The sequence below is a fragment of the Phaenicophaeus curvirostris genome, chromosome 4 (genome assembly GCF_032191515.1).
Source record: "Phaenicophaeus curvirostris isolate KB17595 chromosome 4, BPBGC_Pcur_1.0, whole genome shotgun sequence".
NCBI lineage: Eukaryota > Metazoa > Chordata > Aves > Cuculiformes > Cuculidae > Phaenicophaeus > Phaenicophaeus curvirostris.
The window spans coordinates 64,831,111-64,851,814 of NC_091395.1; the positions used below are offsets into that span (position 1 = coordinate 64,831,111).

Sequence of the window (20,704 nt, forward strand, 5' to 3'; positions counted from 1 at the left end):
CCCCAGCTCCAGGCTCCTATTCCTTCTGCTGCTTCTCCCCTTATAACAGTGGAAAAGTTAAAAACACAACTTCTGTTTGATTTTTCTTCTACAGGTTTCCCCCACAGGTACCACACAGATTTTGATATGAATACAATAACAATGTAGATACATTATTTTTTTACCCGTTTCCCTTCGAAGAGAGTTTCACAAGTAGCCGTTCCTGCTTCACTTCAAAAGCTGCTAACGGTAGCATTTTGTTTTAAAGCAATGGGAGTGCGATTTCTGCGTGTAACCATCGACAGCAGCTCCAGACAGACCTCACTGCTCGCTGTGTAGAAGCTGATGCCCCAACGCACCTGGCAGCCTCGCTGATCTCAGCCCTTTCCCGGTGCCCCCCGGCCGCGCCCCGCAGCCCGGCCCGGAGCTCCCGCTGCTGCCGCCGGGGCACCTCCGCGTCCCGCCGCCAGGGGGCGCTGCGGCGCCGGGTCGCGCTACCCGCCCCGCCCCAGCGCGCCCCGCATCGCGCGGTCCCCGCTCCCTCGCAGCATCCCCGCAGCATCTCTCTTCCCCCGCGACATCCCCGCTCTGCCTCAGCATCTCCACATCCCCGCTCCCCCGAGGCAGCCCCGCTCCTCCGCAGCATCCCCGCTTCCCCGAGGCATCCCCGCAGCCGAGGCAGCCCCGCTCCCCCGAGGCATAGCAGCAGCATCCCCGCTCCCCTTAAGCATCCCCGCAGCCGAGACAGCCCCGTTCCCCCGCAGCATCCCCGCATCCCCGCTCCCCCGAGGCATCCCCGCTCCCCCGCAGTATCCCTGCATCCCCGCTCCCCCGAGGCAGCCTCGCCGAAGCCTCAGCCCTCCGGGAGAGATTGTCGATGGTTTTTTTGGGGGTTTTTTTGTTTGTTTGTTTGTTTTTTTCCCTTCCTTTCCTCCCTTTGTAAACTCAGTGAAGTTGGGTCATGTGGCCGGGTCGCTTCGCGCAGCCGGGGCCGAACCCCGAGCAGGGAGGCCAAAAATGAACTGGGACCCAAGGCGGCGCTTTCCCTTCGCAGCCTCCCCGGGGCTCCCTCCGGGCAGCGGGACGGGCTCGGTCTCCCGCAGCAGATGGAGCCGGCGTGGGGCGGAGGGCCGCGGGGGGAGGAAAAGCGGAGGGAGGATCCGCGAGGATCCAGGTAGATCCAGCTTTTACCGCTTACCAAAAGCCACCAGCAGCAGGACCTCCGCCTCCTCCCTCCCTCCCACCCTCCCTCCTTCCCTCCCTCCTCCCCTCACTCCGTCCCTCCCCTGCCCCGCTGCGATGAGAGCCGGGCCGAGCGGGCGCTCTCCATCCCGCCGCGCCCTGTGCCCGGGGCAGGGGGGTGCGCGGGGGCCCCCCGGGACGCCGGCGGCGGGCGATGCGGAGCCGGCCGCGCGCTAACATGGGGGGCGGCCACTCCCACCGCGCGCCCGTCTTCGACGAGAACGAGGACGGTGAGTGCGGAGCTGTCCGTGGTACCGACCCCTCCCGCCGCCTCCCCGGGGGCACCGGGAGCGAAACCCACCGCGGTCCGCGCGGCTTGCGCGGGTACCGGCTTGTGGCAGAGCTCGCCCGGAGCTTGAGGGTTAAGCGCATGGCAGGTAACTCCCCACACACGTCTAGGAATGGGCATCGCTCCGGAGAGGGATGCCCACCTCTCTGCTGTCGTTTACGGTTGATTCGTTGCCCACCTGCCCATTTTAAACGGTGATCTCTCTCTCTGTCAATATACTCCTTCCATCGCCTCTATTTTCTGAAACTTTTCTTCATCTCGTTCTCTGAAATTTTCTCCCTGCCTAGATAATATGTCGTAAGAAAGTGTATCTTGTAAAGTTTTTGGAAGGCAATGGAAAAGTTGGCGTAAAGTATGGTGTTTCTTCACTTTTAATGCATTTCCATGTCATTTCGTACGTAGACCATATTTAACTGGAATTATGTGATTGCATTTCATTTACGATCATTTTGGCTCTTGAAACAAAGAGAACACTGCACTCCTAGGAAGCAGATACTTGTGTGTTATCACTAGAAGTGTTTTTAATGTTACGTATGGGAGAGATGATGTTGCCTGACTGGATGACTGATGCTTAATTTTGACTATATTCATTTCCCAGTGTTTCCCAATATATTTTATTAGGAGGTGATTGTGTCTTGATAGACAATTGCATTGTTTTGGCTTTCTTTGGTGAATAACAAATCAAAATGTGTTCTGTTCCTTGTATGTTCGGTACACGTAGAGATACTTGTATTGTTTTGCTAACAGAAATACATTAAATGCATGCAAATTGCTTAAAAAGTTGAATATACATTTACTTGCATTTAAGACACAATTATAATTCCCTGTTCCTTTAAGAGGTGTTTGATGAAGTTTTGTTTACAAGGCTCCATTTCTTGTGTGGAGAATGGGACAGATTATTTACTATTTGTTTATTGTGGTTTAATAGCTGTGATTTTCTTGTACTAATATAAATATTCAGTCATTTACCATAGGTTATACTATGTAAACAAGCAAGACCGACAGAACTGCCCCCTCCCCCCACGTCAGGTAGAATCTTGATCATGGACCATTCAGTCTTGTAAATCTTGAGGCAATTTACCAAGAAACACCCAAGAGTGAAAGCATGGTGTTAATCTTGTCTAGACACCCTGAGGTAAAAAAACGTAGCCATGCTTTTGCCTTTGCAAGACTTTTTTGGACTCTCTTAGCAATTTCTTTGAATTATTGCCACCTTTTTCTTTCCATGAGACAAGAATGTGGTCAGTTTTTGAATAAAATGAACAAAGTTCATTAGTAAAGTACTGCAGAGTAGACTTCATGCCACTTAGCTCTTTTTCCTTCAGGAAAGCATTTCTGTAATGCAGCCATTATTAAAATCTAATAAAATAAGCACATAAAGTATTTATGTATTTCTATTAGGTCATTATTTATTCTTTGCCTGGTTTTGTTTTGGGTTTGTTTTTTTTTTTCCCATTATGAGTGTTCCTAGCATCATCTCTTTACTGCCCTTTAGCTATAATGCTTAGCACAACCATCTAGTTCTGAAGAGTCCATTGCTTTTGAAACAATATCCTATTTCCTATTCTATTTACAAATCATTATTCAGGATAACGTTTTCCTGAGTACCTAAATAATATAGGAAAATATTTCCTCTTTGAAAATACATCTTACAAGGTTTAGTTAAAAATCAATCTGTATTTTATATTCCCACTAGTAGCTAGAAGAGTCACTGTTTTCCACAGTATTGTACTCAATATGAAATAAAAAAAAAAGCAAAGAGAATGTATCGCAAGTAGATATATTTCTTGAGGCAGTATAATTTTGCTCAAAATGACAATGTTTATCAATTCAAATAGAACTGTAACAGATGAGTTGTGTATGAATGTGTAGGTATAAGTAGAATCTAAGGTATTTAGTGTATTGTGTGTTTTATCACAGCTGCCTCTTCAAATGAGAAAAATGAGCAGGAAAAAATGTATTGTCATTTTATGTTCATACGTCTTAATGATGGATGTAGAATGAAACATGAATTTTGGAAGAAGAGGTTTAAAACCATTTATTGTCACTTCACTTTGTAAATCATAGAAAAAGATTATTTTATTCAGTGAACCACTTAACAAAGAAATGCATGGAAATTGTATGTGAAGAGCACCCAGGTACTGCCTGGCAAGCCTATGGAATATCTGCTCTAGAGATACAACTCATGTTTTTTGTCTAATGAGAATAGGTATTGATCTACTGAGTTGATCTGTAAACTCTGAGTTGTATGTAGACTCCCCACCAGGCTTAGGGTAATGAAAAATGATCCAGCGAGAAGGCTGGACTGCATGCTACAAATCCACAGTTATCACAGACAGCATAACACATCATTATCATACACTGATCTTTTTAAAGGCCATAATACATTCAATTTTTAAACTAGGTATATTTGTTCTTTACATTCTATTTTTGTTAAAGGGATCTTCCAGACTTCACTCTGAATGGTTAGAACCATCTGTTTCCCTGATTAAATGATTTTTAACTTATTTATAAGATTTATGTTTATTCTAACTTTTTTGTGAGCTTAAACAGTTCTCCACCCTCCATGATTACTCCAGTGCGTTGATCGACAGCAAAAATGTCCCCCTGGTTCTTTGTTTTGTAAGAAAACCTCTTCTAGTTTTCTTTTATTTCCACTGTTTTTTCCATTCCCTTTGCCCCCCATGTGTATGCATTTGAACTTGTCTTAGTTGCACACAGATAACCCAAATTACACAACGAATTGCAGGTGAATTTTCACCAGGATCTTGTGCTGGAAACAGTATTTCCTGATTTCTACTGAAAATAACTTTCCTGGTACAGCCTATACCCACATATGTCCTTTTCATGGACATATCTTATGGACTGTTCATTCACTCTGTGATGTTAGCCCTCCAGTGTCCTGTTCAGTAATTTCCACTGATAAGCTCCAATCTAAAGCAGAATTTTTGGTGTTCCTACGTATATGACCTTGCCTTTTGCATGACTGAAATTCAGTCCAATTCCATTATTCATATTCTCAAAGACGATCACCCACTTCTTTCCTTGTGATGCTCTTCTTCTGCATTACTTTACTAATGTTTTCTATTTTGACCACAGCTCCATGCCGTTTATCAAGTTTTCTGAATATTTTGTGCAAATATTTAGCCGGATCATTTCCAGACTTCATCTTCTTTGTTGTTAGTGCCTGTCAACCTCATAATTCCCATTTCAAAATACTGTTTTCTTCTGTTTTACCTATCTAGCATTTTGCCAGTCAATCCTCACCCTGTTCAGCTTTGCTAATACTTTCTTATGTATCACTTCTCTGAAACTGAGAAAAATTAAATATAACCCTACTTTACCATCTACAAAATAAGTTTCTCATGAAAGAAAAGTATCTGTAAGTAATACTTATGTATCTAATAGTGCAGAAGTCCCATTGCTTTGTCTGAGTTACAGGGTTTCTTTCTGTTGTTGTGTCCTAACCAGAGAATAGAGCACAGGTCTTCTGGAGTTAAACTTTACATTCTGAGTTGTATTTTAAATTGATTTCTACCTCTCTTGTATGTCTTTTCATTTAAACCTTTGGCTTAAATGAAGAATTTTACGTTGTTAGTGAGTTGCAGAAAAAGTCATTATTAACTGACAGCTGCTGAAAAGATCATCTTGTACTAAAAGCATAAAAAATAGATACAGATCCTAACAAAGAGGCCTGTAATTAATTTGGATTCAGGTAGATAAATTAAGATCTTAATGGCTGAGTTTATATAAAGTGCATTGGAAACTGTAAAAGTGAAATAGGGAAAAATGACACCCGAGAGTTTCACTTGGAACCAATTTAAAGCAGTAGTTAAATATCAAAGTAAGTAATATTCAAAATAGAGCATGCAGTGTCCAGTTAGTGTCAACGATAAGATAGAGCTCATCAGCCTGCCTCCACAAAGCTATGAAAGGTAATGTCTGGGGCATTCATATGATAACTGAAGAGCTTGAATCATGAGGCTAGTAACACACTCTTTTCAAACTAATTGTTTCATAGAATGCAGCCCTACAGAACAGTTGAATAAAGGGTTTCGACTCTAAATACTTTTCACTAGTGAAGGTAACAAATATTGGGTGGGATTAGTATTTCTGCTGGATTTTAAGTTTCTTCATACAGTTTCTGTGGTGGGTTGTGTAGTATTTTACTCTTTCCTTTGCAAAGTTGAATATTCTTATTCCTTTTTAGAACTGGATTGGGAAGGAATATCAATCACATTGTGACTTACACAAGTTCTAAGTTCAGTGTCGAAAATGGATAAAATACAGCTGTTGACAGCATTATTTTATGCTGGATGTCAAGGTTTTAGATGGATAATATTCAAACCATTGTATTTTTATTTTTTTTTTATGACCATGCCGAATTATATACAGTTTCCTTTTCCATTTATTGAACTTTAGACATGAAATCTTCCTTATGTGTAGTACAATACACTTCAGAAACCCTAATGCTAGTGTCTGTACAAACACATGATAAAATAGTGGTCAGCGTTGAGCTTGTAGGTACAACATAGTATGAGACAGTAGGAGAATACAGACAGAAAGGAGAACACAAGAGAACAATATGACAATTTCGGGCAGTCACAGAGGTACCAACTGCCAGACTATTGTCAAGAGTTTGCATGGCCTGGGGCAAAGGAGGTTCAGAAAGAATATCATGGAATTGCAACCATCATGAGTCATTATGTTCCTCACTTAGTCTTCTTAAAGCTTTGGATCAATGTACACAAATAACATGAACCTCTTCAGAAAGTAAATTATAATTACAGGTGAAATTTAATACTAGATCACAAATTTCTCTTTTCTACAGGGAACTCTGAAGAAAAGTGTAATGAATCTGACATTTCTGTCTTAGCTTCTTGTTCCCTCAAAATAACTTTATCTTTCTTCCCCCATTTGACTACACTAAAAATGTTGTGCAATATCTAATTTATTGAACTCTGTCAATGTTAGACCCAAGAATCTTTCAAGGGACAACTAAAGTATTTACCAATTTTATTTCACTCTACCATTATCCAGATTCAACACAATCTCTGCCAGCAATGGCTTAGAGATGGACCAGATGAATTTTCAAGATCTTTCTTGAATATATTTTCTACAATTCCAAGATTTAATTTTCTGCTTTGATGGAAACATTCTTGTCAGAACCTCTGTTTTAAACAAAGGTATTGTTTAAGTCTTTGCTCCTGCTTTTGTAGCCTTCCAGAGTTAACACAATCGGTTGACATGACACCTACCTCTTAAAGTATTAAGTAATTTCTTGGTGACCTGCTATGTAGGAAGTGTTAGTGCTTAGGAGAGGTAACATTTTACCAATATTGCAATGTGTGTTTTGTAGTGTGCCTGGATGTTGAGACAGGCTGTTTGGGTAACTAAATATGAATAATTGAAAGCTAACCAAGCATTAACCAAAATAAACTTAGATAATCCTATCCAAGATCAGGGAAAAATCTGAATGTGGCATAAACTGAGAAACAAGATTGCTGTCTGAATCTCAATACCATTACTTTTGCAATCATTCTTTCACAAGTTCATGACTTTTCTTCCATCCCTGCCCACATGTGTTTCTTGCAGTGAGAAAGTAAGGCTCTGCTTTTTTTAGCTGTGCTATTGTGGTTCTCTGTGGCACAAGAGCAGGCTTTCAGAGGGCTGGGTTCTACAGAATTGGAGAAGCTGAATGGTGGAAGAAGCAGCATGCTGTAAAGTAAATGCTTGGTTACCCCACGGACAAATGATGTTCAAATGTAAAGAGTTATTAAATTGACTGTACTCCTCAACAGAGGCTTCACTTCCAGTAGAGTTCAAATGATAAGACTTTCTCTTCTGCCAGAGAAATCACAAGACTGGGTGCACTCACTCCCCTCTTATATCTTTCCATAGAACAAGGGGGAACAAGTCTGTCTCCTCCCATTGGCTCCAGTGTGACATTTGCTGTGTCAGTGGTAGCATCTGGCATGAAAGTGAAAGAATTCATTAATGTGGACGTGTGAATGTGTGTTACAAAGCTGGCAGGAATGTGGGAATGCAGGTGTTTTGTAACTTGAATGAATGGAGGAAGTTCAGCCTGAAATGAAATGTTGCACCTGGCTGAATTAGAAATGACTGAGAAGACCTTTGGAAGGAAAGAAATAGTAAGGAATTATGATCTTGCTCATAGATTGAGCATTGATAGGGCCCAAGATGCTTACACCTTCTCAGTACAAGAGGAGGTTTAATGTTCATACATTTATCAGGATCTAGAACTGAATCTCGTAATACGATATTTCATGCAACATTCTTTGACTTAATTTTAAACTCTTAGAAATTAATATTGTACTGTATAAATGATAAATCATGTGTATAGGGTACAATATTATACTGTGCACTTCAAGTTCTTACTCTTTGTCTGATGTAGTAGATGGGCTTTTATTGTACTTCCTCTATGCAAGAAATGGTTTTTTTGATAGATACTAGTACTGTACCTTTATAGAACACAAATTGCCAGAGAGAAGAGAAAGAATGAAGGCATCTGTTGCTTTACTGGTGAATACTACCAGGCTTTCCTTTTCAGATTCCTCACTTATTAGAATTAGAGAAACGTAATGAAAGTGCAACATGACCTGTTTTTAGGTTGTCCTCAGGAAAATCTTAGTGTTATATATTGGCCTTTTCCCTTAGGCAATCAGCATTCACCTGAAGTGTCCAGCAACAAGGAAGTCTAAGACTTGCCTTGTACATTTTTATCACAGAAACGAGGACCTCCTTTTGTTCCAAAATATGTTATTTTCCAACCCAATAACCAGAAGACTTGCTTAAACTGTAGTTGTCTCTCCCCTGATCATTTTGACCTCATTTTTATCTTCCTTAATTTCCACATTGAGTCTTATAATTTGTGTGTTTTCATAAGTAAATGAAACGGTCTGAACTGACTGGCGAGCCTTTGTGAGGCAACTGGACAGTGTGTTTTTAACCACTGGAAATCTGAACCCCATAAAAAATGTGTTTTAGAAATCTAATGTCTCTTCTTAAATCAACATGTCAGTTCTAGAAGCTGTCAACTTTCTGTAGTCACCAATCTGGCATTCTTTGTCCATCAGGAAACCTAGCAGTATGCAACCAAGGAAACCTTACTGGAGATTTGGCCCTTAGGGACGTGGTTTAGTGGTGGACTTGGCAATGTTAGGTTTATGGTTGAACTAGATGATCTTAAGGGTCTTTTCAAACCTAAGTGATTCTATGATTTAGTTTCTTTTGCTTGTATTCAGTCCATCAGGGTTCTTTTTTTTCAGTTTTGCATATGGTTAGTTTCTGCTATAACTAATGGAAGATTCTTTCGATCTATAATAAGTTTTTCTCCTACACCCTTTTTCTGTGATCTCTGTTTCAAGTCTTGACAAAAAAGTATCAAATTCTATATTACTTTATTCTTAGATATATTGTACCCTATTTTCTGACATGGTTGTTAAGTGCAATATAGACATATAAGTTATTTTCATCCATTCAATAATCAAGACAAAGACATTTTCCTTTTAAATTGAAGGAACTCTTCTTAGAAAGCATTACTAGAGTTTGTGACAGCCTATTACAGAGGTTTTTAAAGCTTTACATATAACTAAACATACCTGATGAATCTGAAATTTATTTCTCAAATTTTATATCCCCATAAATATTTTTTCATTATATCATATCATTATAATATAAAACCCCCATTTTTCTACTTTCTCCTAGTTAGAAAATGTTTGTGTTGGATATTTTCATCAAATCTACCCTATAATTTTTTTAGCTGACTCAGATTGAAATATAAATTACATTTGTGTTTTTAGCCCCCTATTTCTGTCTGTCAATATTTTCTTGCTTTTGAGTTTATTTCCACTTTCAAGTTTTCTTTTCTTTTACTTATTATAATTCCAGTTCTTTTATGTTTGGAAACTTATTTACATAAGGTCTACAGCTGATGTACTTTTCTGCTCTATTGGTTTTAGCTTGACCTGATAGTGAATGAAATAGATCACTGACTTTGTCATTGTATTGGTAACACTGTTCTGTGTAAGAAAGGCTGTTGTATTAAGTAAGATAAATATACTATGGGGCAATATAATGCATTAGACAAAGAATATTTCTTTTTTTTCCCTGCTTTTGCAGTGATAAGGGAAACCCTGCTGTTCCTTATTTAAGATCTAAAAATGCAAACTGAGTTAATCCTTCCAGTAATTATTATTTCCTTGTGATATTATTCTGCTTCTCTTGCTGAGTGATGAAAACTGTTCTTATCCTCCCTTTGAAACAGAGATGTAATACAGTCACAAAATCACCATTAGCCTCCTGAGTGTCCTTCACACATTTCTGAAATCATCTTCCACTTCTCCTTGGACTGTTTTCACATCATGCTATGAAGATGGTATTTATGCCTCTTGGGGTTCAGCTTAGATAAATCTTTGTCCAAGCTGCAAGACCTGCAAACTCTTTTTTTGGCAATACCACATCTTACGCATTGTGATCTGCTACACAGAGCTTGAAGTCAAAGAACAAAAGCTAATCAAACGATCCTTTCTGAGAAGCAGAAAAAAGCTATTTGAAGTACAGCTTCACATTTGACTGTTTTAGCCTATGGAAACTAAAGAGAACTACGCAATCTTATGTGCAGGGCATTCCTATAAAACAAAGTTAGCCTTTACTGAGACTGTTTTGGATTTATGGGCGGAAAAGACTAGCCAGAAGTCTTTTGCATCTTCATGAGATTCTTCTCTTCCCAGACTTCCTGTGATTTTTCAGAAACAGTATGCCTATTATGCCTTTGTTTCCAATTTTTTTCCAGCCCAGTGACATATCTTTGAGGTCTTTTGCTTAAGTTTTTAAGCTAAACCATTAAACTAGATTGTTTTATAGTGTAACAGCAGTTAAAAACACCTTAGAAAGAGTAATACATTTTTAGTGTGAAATTCTCTGCAAAAAACTCAGTATTGAAGTCTTTTTTTGTAGGATCTACTGTTCATCTCTTAAACCAAACTGTCACCTCTAGGTGCTGGGAGATTTTGCTGGAAGAGTTATAGGGTGAAGAACTTCTCCCTGTGATCCAAACTTTCAGCAGAGCAATCCTTGTTCTTTTGGAGTTCAGAAGCTCTCTACTGATGGACAGGAGAAGAGAGCAGCTAGAACTGCCTGGGCAGTTGTAAGCGTTGGCTGTGGGAGGTACGATGTGAAAACGGAGCTTGTCTGGTGAGTAGGTAAATTCTAGCTGTCGCTAGTATAGTATCTTCTCTCAGAATGGTTTTCCACAAAGCTTTTCTAAGAGTGAGGAGAGGTTACGTCTGTGCTTAGGAAAGATTAAGTAATACATGGCAGTGAAGCACTTATGCTGAGTGATGCCCTGACTTCAGACCTTTGGTTCTCCTAAGCCAGGAGCCATTAGTCTATCTCACAGGTGTCAGGGAGAGCACAGGCAGGGATTTTAAATGCATTAACAGACAGTGACCATTTCAGTATAGATGCTGTACCTTACAGAGGAAAGCTGCTGCTTGTAATATTCAGTTTCCTCATTGTTTCTGGTGAGATGCAGAGAATATTGAATGATTTCTTGGGTATACAAATGCTAGTGGGTAGCTACAGGATCAGCTCTTAGCCTCCTATCCTTCCTCTGCTAGGTAGATCCCATCTATCTTTTGATCCACAGATCAATGGATCAATGACATCCTGATGTTTCAAGTGACAGGTTGTCTTGGATGTTGTAAAGAACCTCCCAGAGTGCTCCATTCTAATTCGGAAAGGAAAAATACAGCACAGCAGACCACCTGGGTAAACCTGCTGACTACTGTCATATGCAAATGTTTCTTCTGGTCCTCAGTGATATTAAGCTGATTTCCAGTTCTTTCTCCACCTGCGTTTGCTGATTAACATAACATGATTAACAAAAAACTTAAATAAATTTTAAATATTTTTTTTATATTTTGTAGGTTTTCCATTCTGTACTGTGAAGAAAGCAAGGCTGTTGCATGTTCTTTTCACAATTAGCCAGAGAAAACTCTGATATACTGATTTACCATTTAATCCTAGTTAAGAAAATAGGCTATATATGCATAGATATTTTTAGAGAATAGTTCCCTCTCTGTCTTTATATATACATAGAGATTTTTATACATACTTTACTCTTATCAAAACAAACCCAGTGTATGTGGTAGGGAACTCTAGAATGGAGTAACCAATATTCATTATTTTCTTCTAACATCTATAATTAAACTTATTTGAAATTCTATTTCTTTGATTATATTGAACAGGTATAAGCACATTTAATACCACTGAGTGTTTCAGGCATTAAGACTAAGAAACCCTCTGCTACACTGGGCAATTTTATCCCTGCAGTTCACTATCTGTTTGTGCTTTGCAGCTAATAACTTCTGTTGTTAAAATTAGAAGTTATGTTCTTTCCATTAATACCTGTCAGCCACACACCCTCTACATCAAATTAATCTTTTTGTTTATTCCTGTTGTGGGCTGATGTAGGGTAAATCTTTATAAGTTAAGTTGTGGCTTAATGAGACTGACCCTCTTCTCTTAGTGCCAATCCCCAGCCATAACCTGGGAACTGTGACCGGACCGAAGTCCTCCTCTTCCCCTCAGCCACCTCTGTGCCGGCTGACATGAAATCTTAGGAATGAAAATGAGGTTGATTTGGTTTGTTTTGTGAGCACAACTATATTTGCATTGCTTTAAATCTTTTATGTTTCACACCTAATCTCAGCAGTAGGTAGATAAGGCAAAGGCCCTGATTTCCATATCCATAATTACTGTTTTCAACAAGGCATTGTCCTATTAGTTTTGGTGTAATTGCTTGTGGTGTGTAAATAAGCATGTTTTTATCAAGCTGAAACTATCTTTATTTCATTGCTGGCTGGATTTCCCAGAGGCAAATAGTGCAATGATAAGAGAATAAGTCATCAGCTCCAAGTAAAAAAATTCCTGCAGTTAAGTGGCCATTGTATGTACAACAATCAATCTATTTTTTTCTGTCTCAGTACCAAAATTACCAATTCTGTCATTAAATATTTATCTCTAAACCCTGAGATGAAGAAATTGGAGTTGAACTGAAATTCTTTAAGTTCTTTATGAATTAAATGTAGCTGTTACTATCTGGTCTCTTTTCTACCCTTTCTACACAAGGACTGTTTTCCTCAGGGAAAACAGTCACAAAAAAGTGAAATATCAAAATGGAATGATGTTTTAATATTAGCTAATAACTCAGGCTAGAGTTCAACTGAAATTGGGAAAAATTGATCACATATCATCAAGTTTGGTCTTGAACATACAAGTAAGAAAACCTTTGGGAGATGTGCTTCTACTCCAAAATGGCAAAAAAAGCAACCTTTTTTATGAAATTAAATTATTCACACAGTGAAATAGCAAGAATCCTAGCTACAATCAAAAAGCACTCCCTTTTTGGCTTCAGAAAATTCAGAAAATTCAGAAAAACAGAACTGTATAGCTAGGTTCAGGTCAGTCCTTCTGGATCCTCAAAGGTTTGAATTTGAGGTTTCATCCCTAAAATGGATTTTTTTCTTTTCTTTTTTTTTTTTTTAGAATCAACTTGGTTTTAACAATTTACAAGATCTATGAGTAAGATGCAACTTGAGTGCTGAAATATCTAGAGAAAGTCATTTAATTGCAGAGCATGGATAACTATGATTAGGCTAAAGGATGAGGTTAATGGAGGAGATCAGCCTTCTGGAGTGTAGGTTGCTTCTTTTATTTAAACAGTTGATAGAAATATGGCTAGTAAAAGAGGCATCTAGCTTCTGCTAGACTTTGGGGTACTTCTTTGTGGCCAGGCAGTAAGAAATACTTGCAGTTTTCTTTAAGTTAACCATACTGGAGTGCTGGCACAATATGCTGCTGATTTAATTAAACCCTGCTTGTGCCTTAATGAGAGGCAGCCTTTCCTGTTTCTAGTCCCCATACTATCTTCAGCTACTGCTGTACAACATTACAGTAGAATCCTGCTGCTGTAAAACCATGGCCCAGGATGTATTTCTGGAAATTCTGCTGTGCAACAGGAGTGAGCAGGGTGCAACTGCCCTATCCCCAAGCCAGGCAAGCAGTGCAGGTCAGTGAGACAAGATACAGAGCGTAGTTGAGGTGCATGGCCAGGCACAGACATATCTGCAAGCTAACTCGGGCAAGAACTGAGCTGAAGCACAGCTCAGCAAAGCCATGGTAGGTCCCAACCTGGCTCCTCATGCCTCTTTCTCACACAGCATGTTTTGTAGCGCCCTGATCCAGAGCTGGGCTGCAATGGGGCTCCTGAGCCAGGGAGTGAGATGGGGCAGGTGCCAGTCAGTGCCCTCAGAGCCCTAAGAGATACAGGTTGTTTTTCAAGTTAGTATTTGTCACTTTTTTGATGAGGAAGAGCCACAAGACATAATTGCATGGACATCTTCAGAAACAATCCTTAAATGTTCTTGAAATTCTTGCAATTTTAACATTATTTTCAAATCCCAAAAGATAAACCAGACCTAGACAGCCACATTTCTAATACACAGGTTTGCCTGCTTCTTTTGAAAGGTTTTCCTGGGGAAACATCACTGCTATCAAACTGACCAGCTTTAATCTTACAATGACAAATGAAAATCCAGCCTACTGCTCTGCACGTCAGGCACACTTCTGCTGCAAGTTAGAACTGACATCATTAGTTTGAAGCCCATGATTTTGGCTAGGTTTAAAAACATGAAACTGGAGGCAATCCCAACTGAAATGTGAATCTTTCTGACCCTACAGTGTCCTTACTCATCCCCACTGTTTCATTTGTACTAGCAGTTAAAAATAGAAGAGAATTTTTCCCATTCCAATTTTGGAGACGAATTCCTCATCTCTTGTGATCAGAATTTAGAAGAAAAAAAGGAGAACAACTCATACTTTGTTGAAGTGTTTGGATAAGATCCCTAACCACCCATTAAAAAAGCACTGTGACTCATTTTCTGAAGTCCTAAATTGTCTTAGAGCAACTGCCCAAAGATGCCTAAATCAAAGAGGTTCCTTAGCTTCCCCTGGCATGTTTGGCATTATACAGGCCTCCACGTGGATAAGATTGACTGATGCCTTGCTAAGGATTTTGTTGGAAACTTTATTTAACGAACTTTCCTTCACCTGAGGATCACTACGGTAAATTTTATTGTAGGAGAAAACAGTTTGGTCCACCAAAATTTTACATTTTATCCCCATAGCAACTTCCCTCAGAGAGCCTTCCAGGGCAGTTGTTAATGAGGTTATTCTCATAGGAACTCTGAAGGAGGTAAATATTCCCATTTTCTAGCTAGAAAAGGTGCTTCATATTCTATTATGTTTCCTGATCTCACAAGGAAGTCTATTACAATTAAAGTGGAATTTGACTTTCTGTATTTTAGGAATACATTTTCTCAAATATTTTCTTCTCTGTTGGACATACCTGTCAATCTGTTTCTCCTTGCAACAGATTTCAGAGATTCTTTTTTGCCACTTTAGATATAAATAAGCAACATTGTCAATCAGACGCCCTCTTTTCTCAATAAAAGGCAGCTATGTTTTATCATTTACAATAGGTCTTAAAGACATTTTACACTTCAGTGGGTCCTGAAACTTTTCTTCTCATTTTCAATATTAAGTTTACCCTTCATAAGAGCTAGGAACAGCCTGAAGTCTTGCAAAGTCTTCCCCACTATTCACTGGCTGTGATAAGGTCTAGTACATCAATTCAGTTGTTCCTTGATGACTTTTTCTTTTTCATGTGTTGCCACTGACTTAATAGCTTTTCTGAACAGAATCTCTGTCCCATCACAAACCAAAATTGTTTTCATAGCAACAGAAAGGGACCTTCCATTAAAATAAGAAAAATAAATTTACTAACTTGTGAGTTTATAATAGTAAAGTTTTATAAATTACTGCTTTAAAATAGTATATATGGATGAGTGATTAAGATGATATCAGAAGTTCCAATTACTTTCCACTAAAGCAAGTTAGTCTATGCAAAATAAACCTTTCTACTACAAAATATGTTACCTGAATGCTACATACTAGCAGAGTGTAGATGCATCCAAATCAGTTGTAAAGACTTTCTGCTTTAGTAAACTCACCTGAAGATTTGACACTGCCTAATTAAATCCTGATGATTTTAGTGTGACAGTAAGGTCAGGGTTATGGACGTAAGTCAATTACATTTTTATCCAAGGCATTAAACCTAGTAATAACATAATCATTTCAGTTCTTCATGTTGTGTAACTTCTGTGCCAGCATAACTGGAGAAGCATGTACTTTCATTTGGCTAGTTGCAATGAATCCTTTGTACAAGAAGTGAACAGCTCTACAACATTAATATGTAACTGTTTCCAACTAGTGCTAAATCTTTTCTGGCCTTTTATGCTTGTGTAGTTATGCAGTCTCTGGCCATTGATGGACACCGATGATAGCTATGCAGCAAAGGTGAGAATTTTTACAACATTTCAGTCCATCCTGAGGAATACCAGGCTTCTGATGATAATTTTCATAGCACTGAGTTATACACCAATATATGAATTGCCCGTTGGGTTGTTGCAGGCTTTTCGTATCAATCTGCTTGTTGAAAAATAGTAGTAGATTTAATGGTGCAAATTCCTTTCACTTTTATGCTAAATCTAAAAGTGAAAGTCCCAGTATGTGAAGTCCAATTATCTTTTAACTCAATGTATGGATGGTTAACAAGTTACTATAACAGAAGATTAATGAGATGTTGAGAAGGGCTGCTTTAAAATGCTGCTGCTGAAGGTTTACTCTAAACTGACCCACACAACTGGGCCATTTTCAGCATTCAAGTTCTTGCTCTCAGTGTAAAGTACCACATTACTATTTTCAGACTGATGAGATCAATGACTATCCAACTCCATGGGTGTGGAAGTAGCATTAGAAGAATGTCTTGTCTGTGATTTCTCTGCACAGTGCTCTCTTCTTAGTCACAGTCTGAGTCTCTTCTCCACTTCGAGTCTGCACTATGCTGTAGTTCTACCCTTTTCTGAATTTATTCATGCCCTTTGGTTTAGATGGTATCCTGGGGCAGGAATTATTATAAATTGAATTGCCTTTTGCAGCATTAGCCTCCTTTCATGCTTGCCACTATTGTATTTGGTCTCTTTTTCCCTTTTAATCTGTGTCAACTGCTGTTATTTTAAATCTTGGGGAGTTTCACCTTAGTTAACATTAGTTATCATCAAGATTTCTGAAGACCTTGCATTATCCCAAAAAAAGATGAGTAAAACATATCATACTCTGTTCCAATTTTTACAGCTCACATCATTAGTGGTGACTCTAAACAGGTAGTCATTCTTTCCAGTTTTATACTGCACTGCCAAAGACTGTGTGCTCTTGCTGTTGCAACACATCACAATGATCATAAAGAACAGCTAAATCACAGTTTTAATGAGGTGGTCCTAGAAAGAAGTTTGTTGGATATGTAAGCTCTAAAGCATATAACTTATGCTCCTGATGTTGGGAAATATAGGCATTTTCTGCTTCCTGTCATTATTAGGCTGTCTGAAAATAAAAATCTTTCCTGTGAAAAGCTAAAAGCAAAATGAAAAACAGTATTTCTCAAAACATTCCAATTTCAGGAAAAAGCTCAATCAGAAATGAACACAAACTCTGCAAGCATACAGATAAACAACAATAATAGCAAAACAAAAACCATCATGAATCAATATTGAGATGTTTTTCATTTCAGCTGAGATCAGTGAACACCTTTTGATTTTGTAATTCTTTCACTTTATTCTCCAGTGGAAAAGAGGTGAAGTGGAAAGTAGGCACAAAGCAAAAAGATGAAAAAGATGAGAAAGACCTCCAATCTAGAAAATTTTCTGTTTGTTTTCATTAGAGTTTAAATAGAATTCTGAGTCAAAAGGTCAGAACATTCATATTGCGTTGTATCCTTCAGACTGACATTATGTACTTAGAAGAATGTTTTCTTCTCTTTCACCTCTTCCTACATTTACTCAAGCAAGACAAGGTAGGCAAAAACTTGCTTTTGAATTACTCTCTTTTCCAGCCACCTCAGACTGTGCAACATGTCTGAAGACCACAGAGGCAGCATACTAAGCTCTCCAACTATGAATTTTTATGGTTAAATTTTGGTCTAGTTTTAAAGAGGCATAAAGCAAAGAGGATTGACTTTGGTTTTTAATATAATGAAGGACTGTGGGAGAGATATGCAGTCACAAGAGCTCTTCTGATCAGTACATTTAACCCGTGTGAGTAAACACCTATTCACGTGCAATCCTTCAGAAATGAATAGCTAATTTCATCAAATCAGGATTAAAATTCTTGTGGAGCAAGGCAGCAGCCAAACGTTCTCACACCTTCCACAGAGCAATACATTTTTGGCTTTTGCCAGGATAACAATCACAACAACCCCTGCAGTCCCTAGAGCTTCTGCTGAAGCCTTTACTAAGGCTCCTACAGGGCAACCTTTCAGGGGACTTCTGGCAAAAATGAATGACTGTATTCTTTGGTCAAAATCCTACTGCAATTTACAGCTGTAGTACTTTTTGTGCTGACTTCAATGACTTGTTGAAAATCCTCTGCTACCTATAAATTCCTCCCAGTGGCTCACAGAAGATGACACCCCTCAAAGCATCAGGCTGATTTTTCTTAATTTTGTTTTGGTGGTGGATCTCAGATTTCTCAAAAGAGGTTTAGAGATTGCAGGATGGCACTTGGTAGTTTCAGTTTAAACTTCTCTCAAAGAAAAGCTGGAATTATTTGCAGCTTGTTCTGCTTGCTGAAGGAGCAAACTTTAATTTACAGGTTTCAGGCAGATGCCAGATATATTTTACAGACTTGATTTATTTAATGGCAGTATGGTTTTATTTTGCCTTATTAGAGGTGTCAACAGCTATGAAGATAAAATTTTCATTTGAATCTTAGGTTCAAAGAGATTGTTGTTTACCAAGCAGTCACGGTCTTCCTGTGAGTGCAAAACTGCATCTTCATTTCATTTGCAGACTTTACAGAACGCTGTTATAAAAGTGATTGTGTTCTACAGAATTAAAAGGGAATGTAGATTTAGAGATTCAGTTCTAGAATCATTTTCTTTACAGCTTGGTTGTTTTGAAATGTTAATTTTCTTTGGGATTTCACATTTATTTCTGACTGTGGCAACACATGCCTTTTTCTCTAATAGTGTAAATAATCATCTGATTAACCAAATTCTTCTAGTCTGGTTTTTATATTCTTTTGGAAAGTGGTGTACTGTTGTAGTTCTTTCCAGTATTTATTTTAATTAATGTATTCAGAAAATTGCCCATCCTTTTAGGAAAAACCCACACTTTTAGCCATACAACGTGAGGTGGATTTCACTGAATGCAGCATAGAGCACCATGATGTTGGTACTGCTTTTGATGAGCAAATCATGCGTCATCTAAATATTCTGTGAATTTGACACGTCACTAAATTGCATGTGAAGTACTACTGTGTAGGAGGATTAACATAAGGAGACAAGAATTCCTGTAATGCATCATGGCAGATGTTATTTAGCCCACTCTTTCATCTATGGTATCAGTTAGTTATTGTTATAATACAGAAATGAGAGATATAAAATGTTACTTTTTCAACACCATGTTTTCTGAGGTTTTCTCCCCATCTCTAGCAGTCTAGAAAAGAGGTTGCTTCCTCTTCATCATGTCTGAAACATGATACAGGTGGGAGATAAAAAGAAACTCTGTCAATCTTTTGGGGTCTTTTTGCAGAAAAGTGTTAATTTTTGTAAAATTTAGTTGATTTTTGGAATTTACTTTCTCTGAATAACTTTTTAATAGGTGATTAAACTTGTTGCAAAATCAAATAGCCATTATTCTCCTTTACAGAATCAAGTCTTATACTGGGGAAACAAAGCTGATTTTGAAAGTTCAGATGGAATTCAAGTTGACCTTTTCAAACTGATTTCATTTTGGGTCAGTTCAAAGGTAGACTACATTTCTGTGATTTTTCAAATCAATAGTCATAATTATTTTGCTCCACTAAGAGCCAAATCTTTTTGCTTTTTAAGACTCAGGACTTCCAAAGAGACTGGTTACATTTTCCACACATTCAGTTTACAAACATGATCAGACTGTAATGTATTTTAAAGTTCAAAGCAAAATTAACAGAATTTTAAATTACATTTGTCTCACATCAAAGATCTTCAATTTTAATTGCAAATAAACTTTGGATAGTTATAAAAAATTATTAATGTAATAATTAGAAACAATTTATATTGAAACAAAACCACTGATTAAGCCTGAAGAATTGAGACGTTATAATAAAATTTAAATGCAAGCCCCCTAAATACAATGATAGAAAACATCATATCCCATCATTAATAAGATAAACCCAGCTCTGAAACTGTTATTTGTCTGTCCATCAGATATGTAACTCTTTCCAATTAGTTGGTTCCCCAATCAATTACTGTATAAGAATGTCCCATTCTGCTCAGAAACCTAATGAAGCTATGCAAATTTTGTATTCTTGGCTTACCTCAAAGATATTTTTGACTTTATCATTCTGTCAACAAAAATTGATTTAATACTTAATTTGAACAGTATCTTTCTGCACTAGTGCACTTCCCATGAATACAGCATGATGAAACACTATTCCTTATGACAATTTCATGTCCCTTAATCTATTTTTTAAGCGCTATTCGTGTTTGTCTTGTCCACGTTGTTTGGGGCTGGTGACTTCATAATGAGTACTGAATACATATGGCTGTATCTACTTGGCTATTCATTTAACGTGTTTTCTTGTGGAGGTGCAGAAGCAATGTCAACAAGTTTTGATGGCTGCTGAGACTTACTGAGAATCTGTCAGCACAGCCTTGTGACTTTCTGTGTAACAGGTTGTAGAATCTGAAAAACAGAGAGACATATAAAGGAGACTGCAGAACTAGTTTGAAATCCTGACAGCAGTGCTGTCCAATGAGTCCCAGGCGAAACCACACAGGCCAAATCCAGAAGGAAGATCTGATTGAGTTATTATTCTGTTTTTTGAATTTACACAGAAACAAGAAGCATTAAAACACCCTGAAACAAGCACACAATATCTAAGACAGCACTCAGATGTAAATAAAAATCTGTTTTCTTGGCTGATGGCCACATCACATTTCCTTGTTTCTGTTTTCTTTTAAGATCAGTGCGAAAAAAGCTTGACATCTTGAAATGCTCATCCAGTTACAAA

The 20,704-nt window shown here is 38.4% G+C and overlaps 1 protein-coding gene across 2 annotated transcripts in view; it reads left to right on the forward strand.

The window, feature by feature from the left end:
* The first annotated feature begins 1,354 nt into the window (after positions 1-1,354).
* Positions 1,355-20,704, forward strand: part of STK32B (serine/threonine kinase 32B) — a 161,682-nt gene continuing 142,332 nt past the window's right edge. For both annotated transcript variants that reach the window (XM_069856333.1, XM_069856334.1), the window contains exon 1: positions 1,355-1,451. In XM_069856333.1, coding sequence (XP_069712434.1) covers positions 1,376-1,451 — 76 coding nt within the window. In that variant the 5' untranslated portion in view covers positions 1,355-1,375. The remainder of the gene's footprint in view (positions 1,452-20,704) is intronic.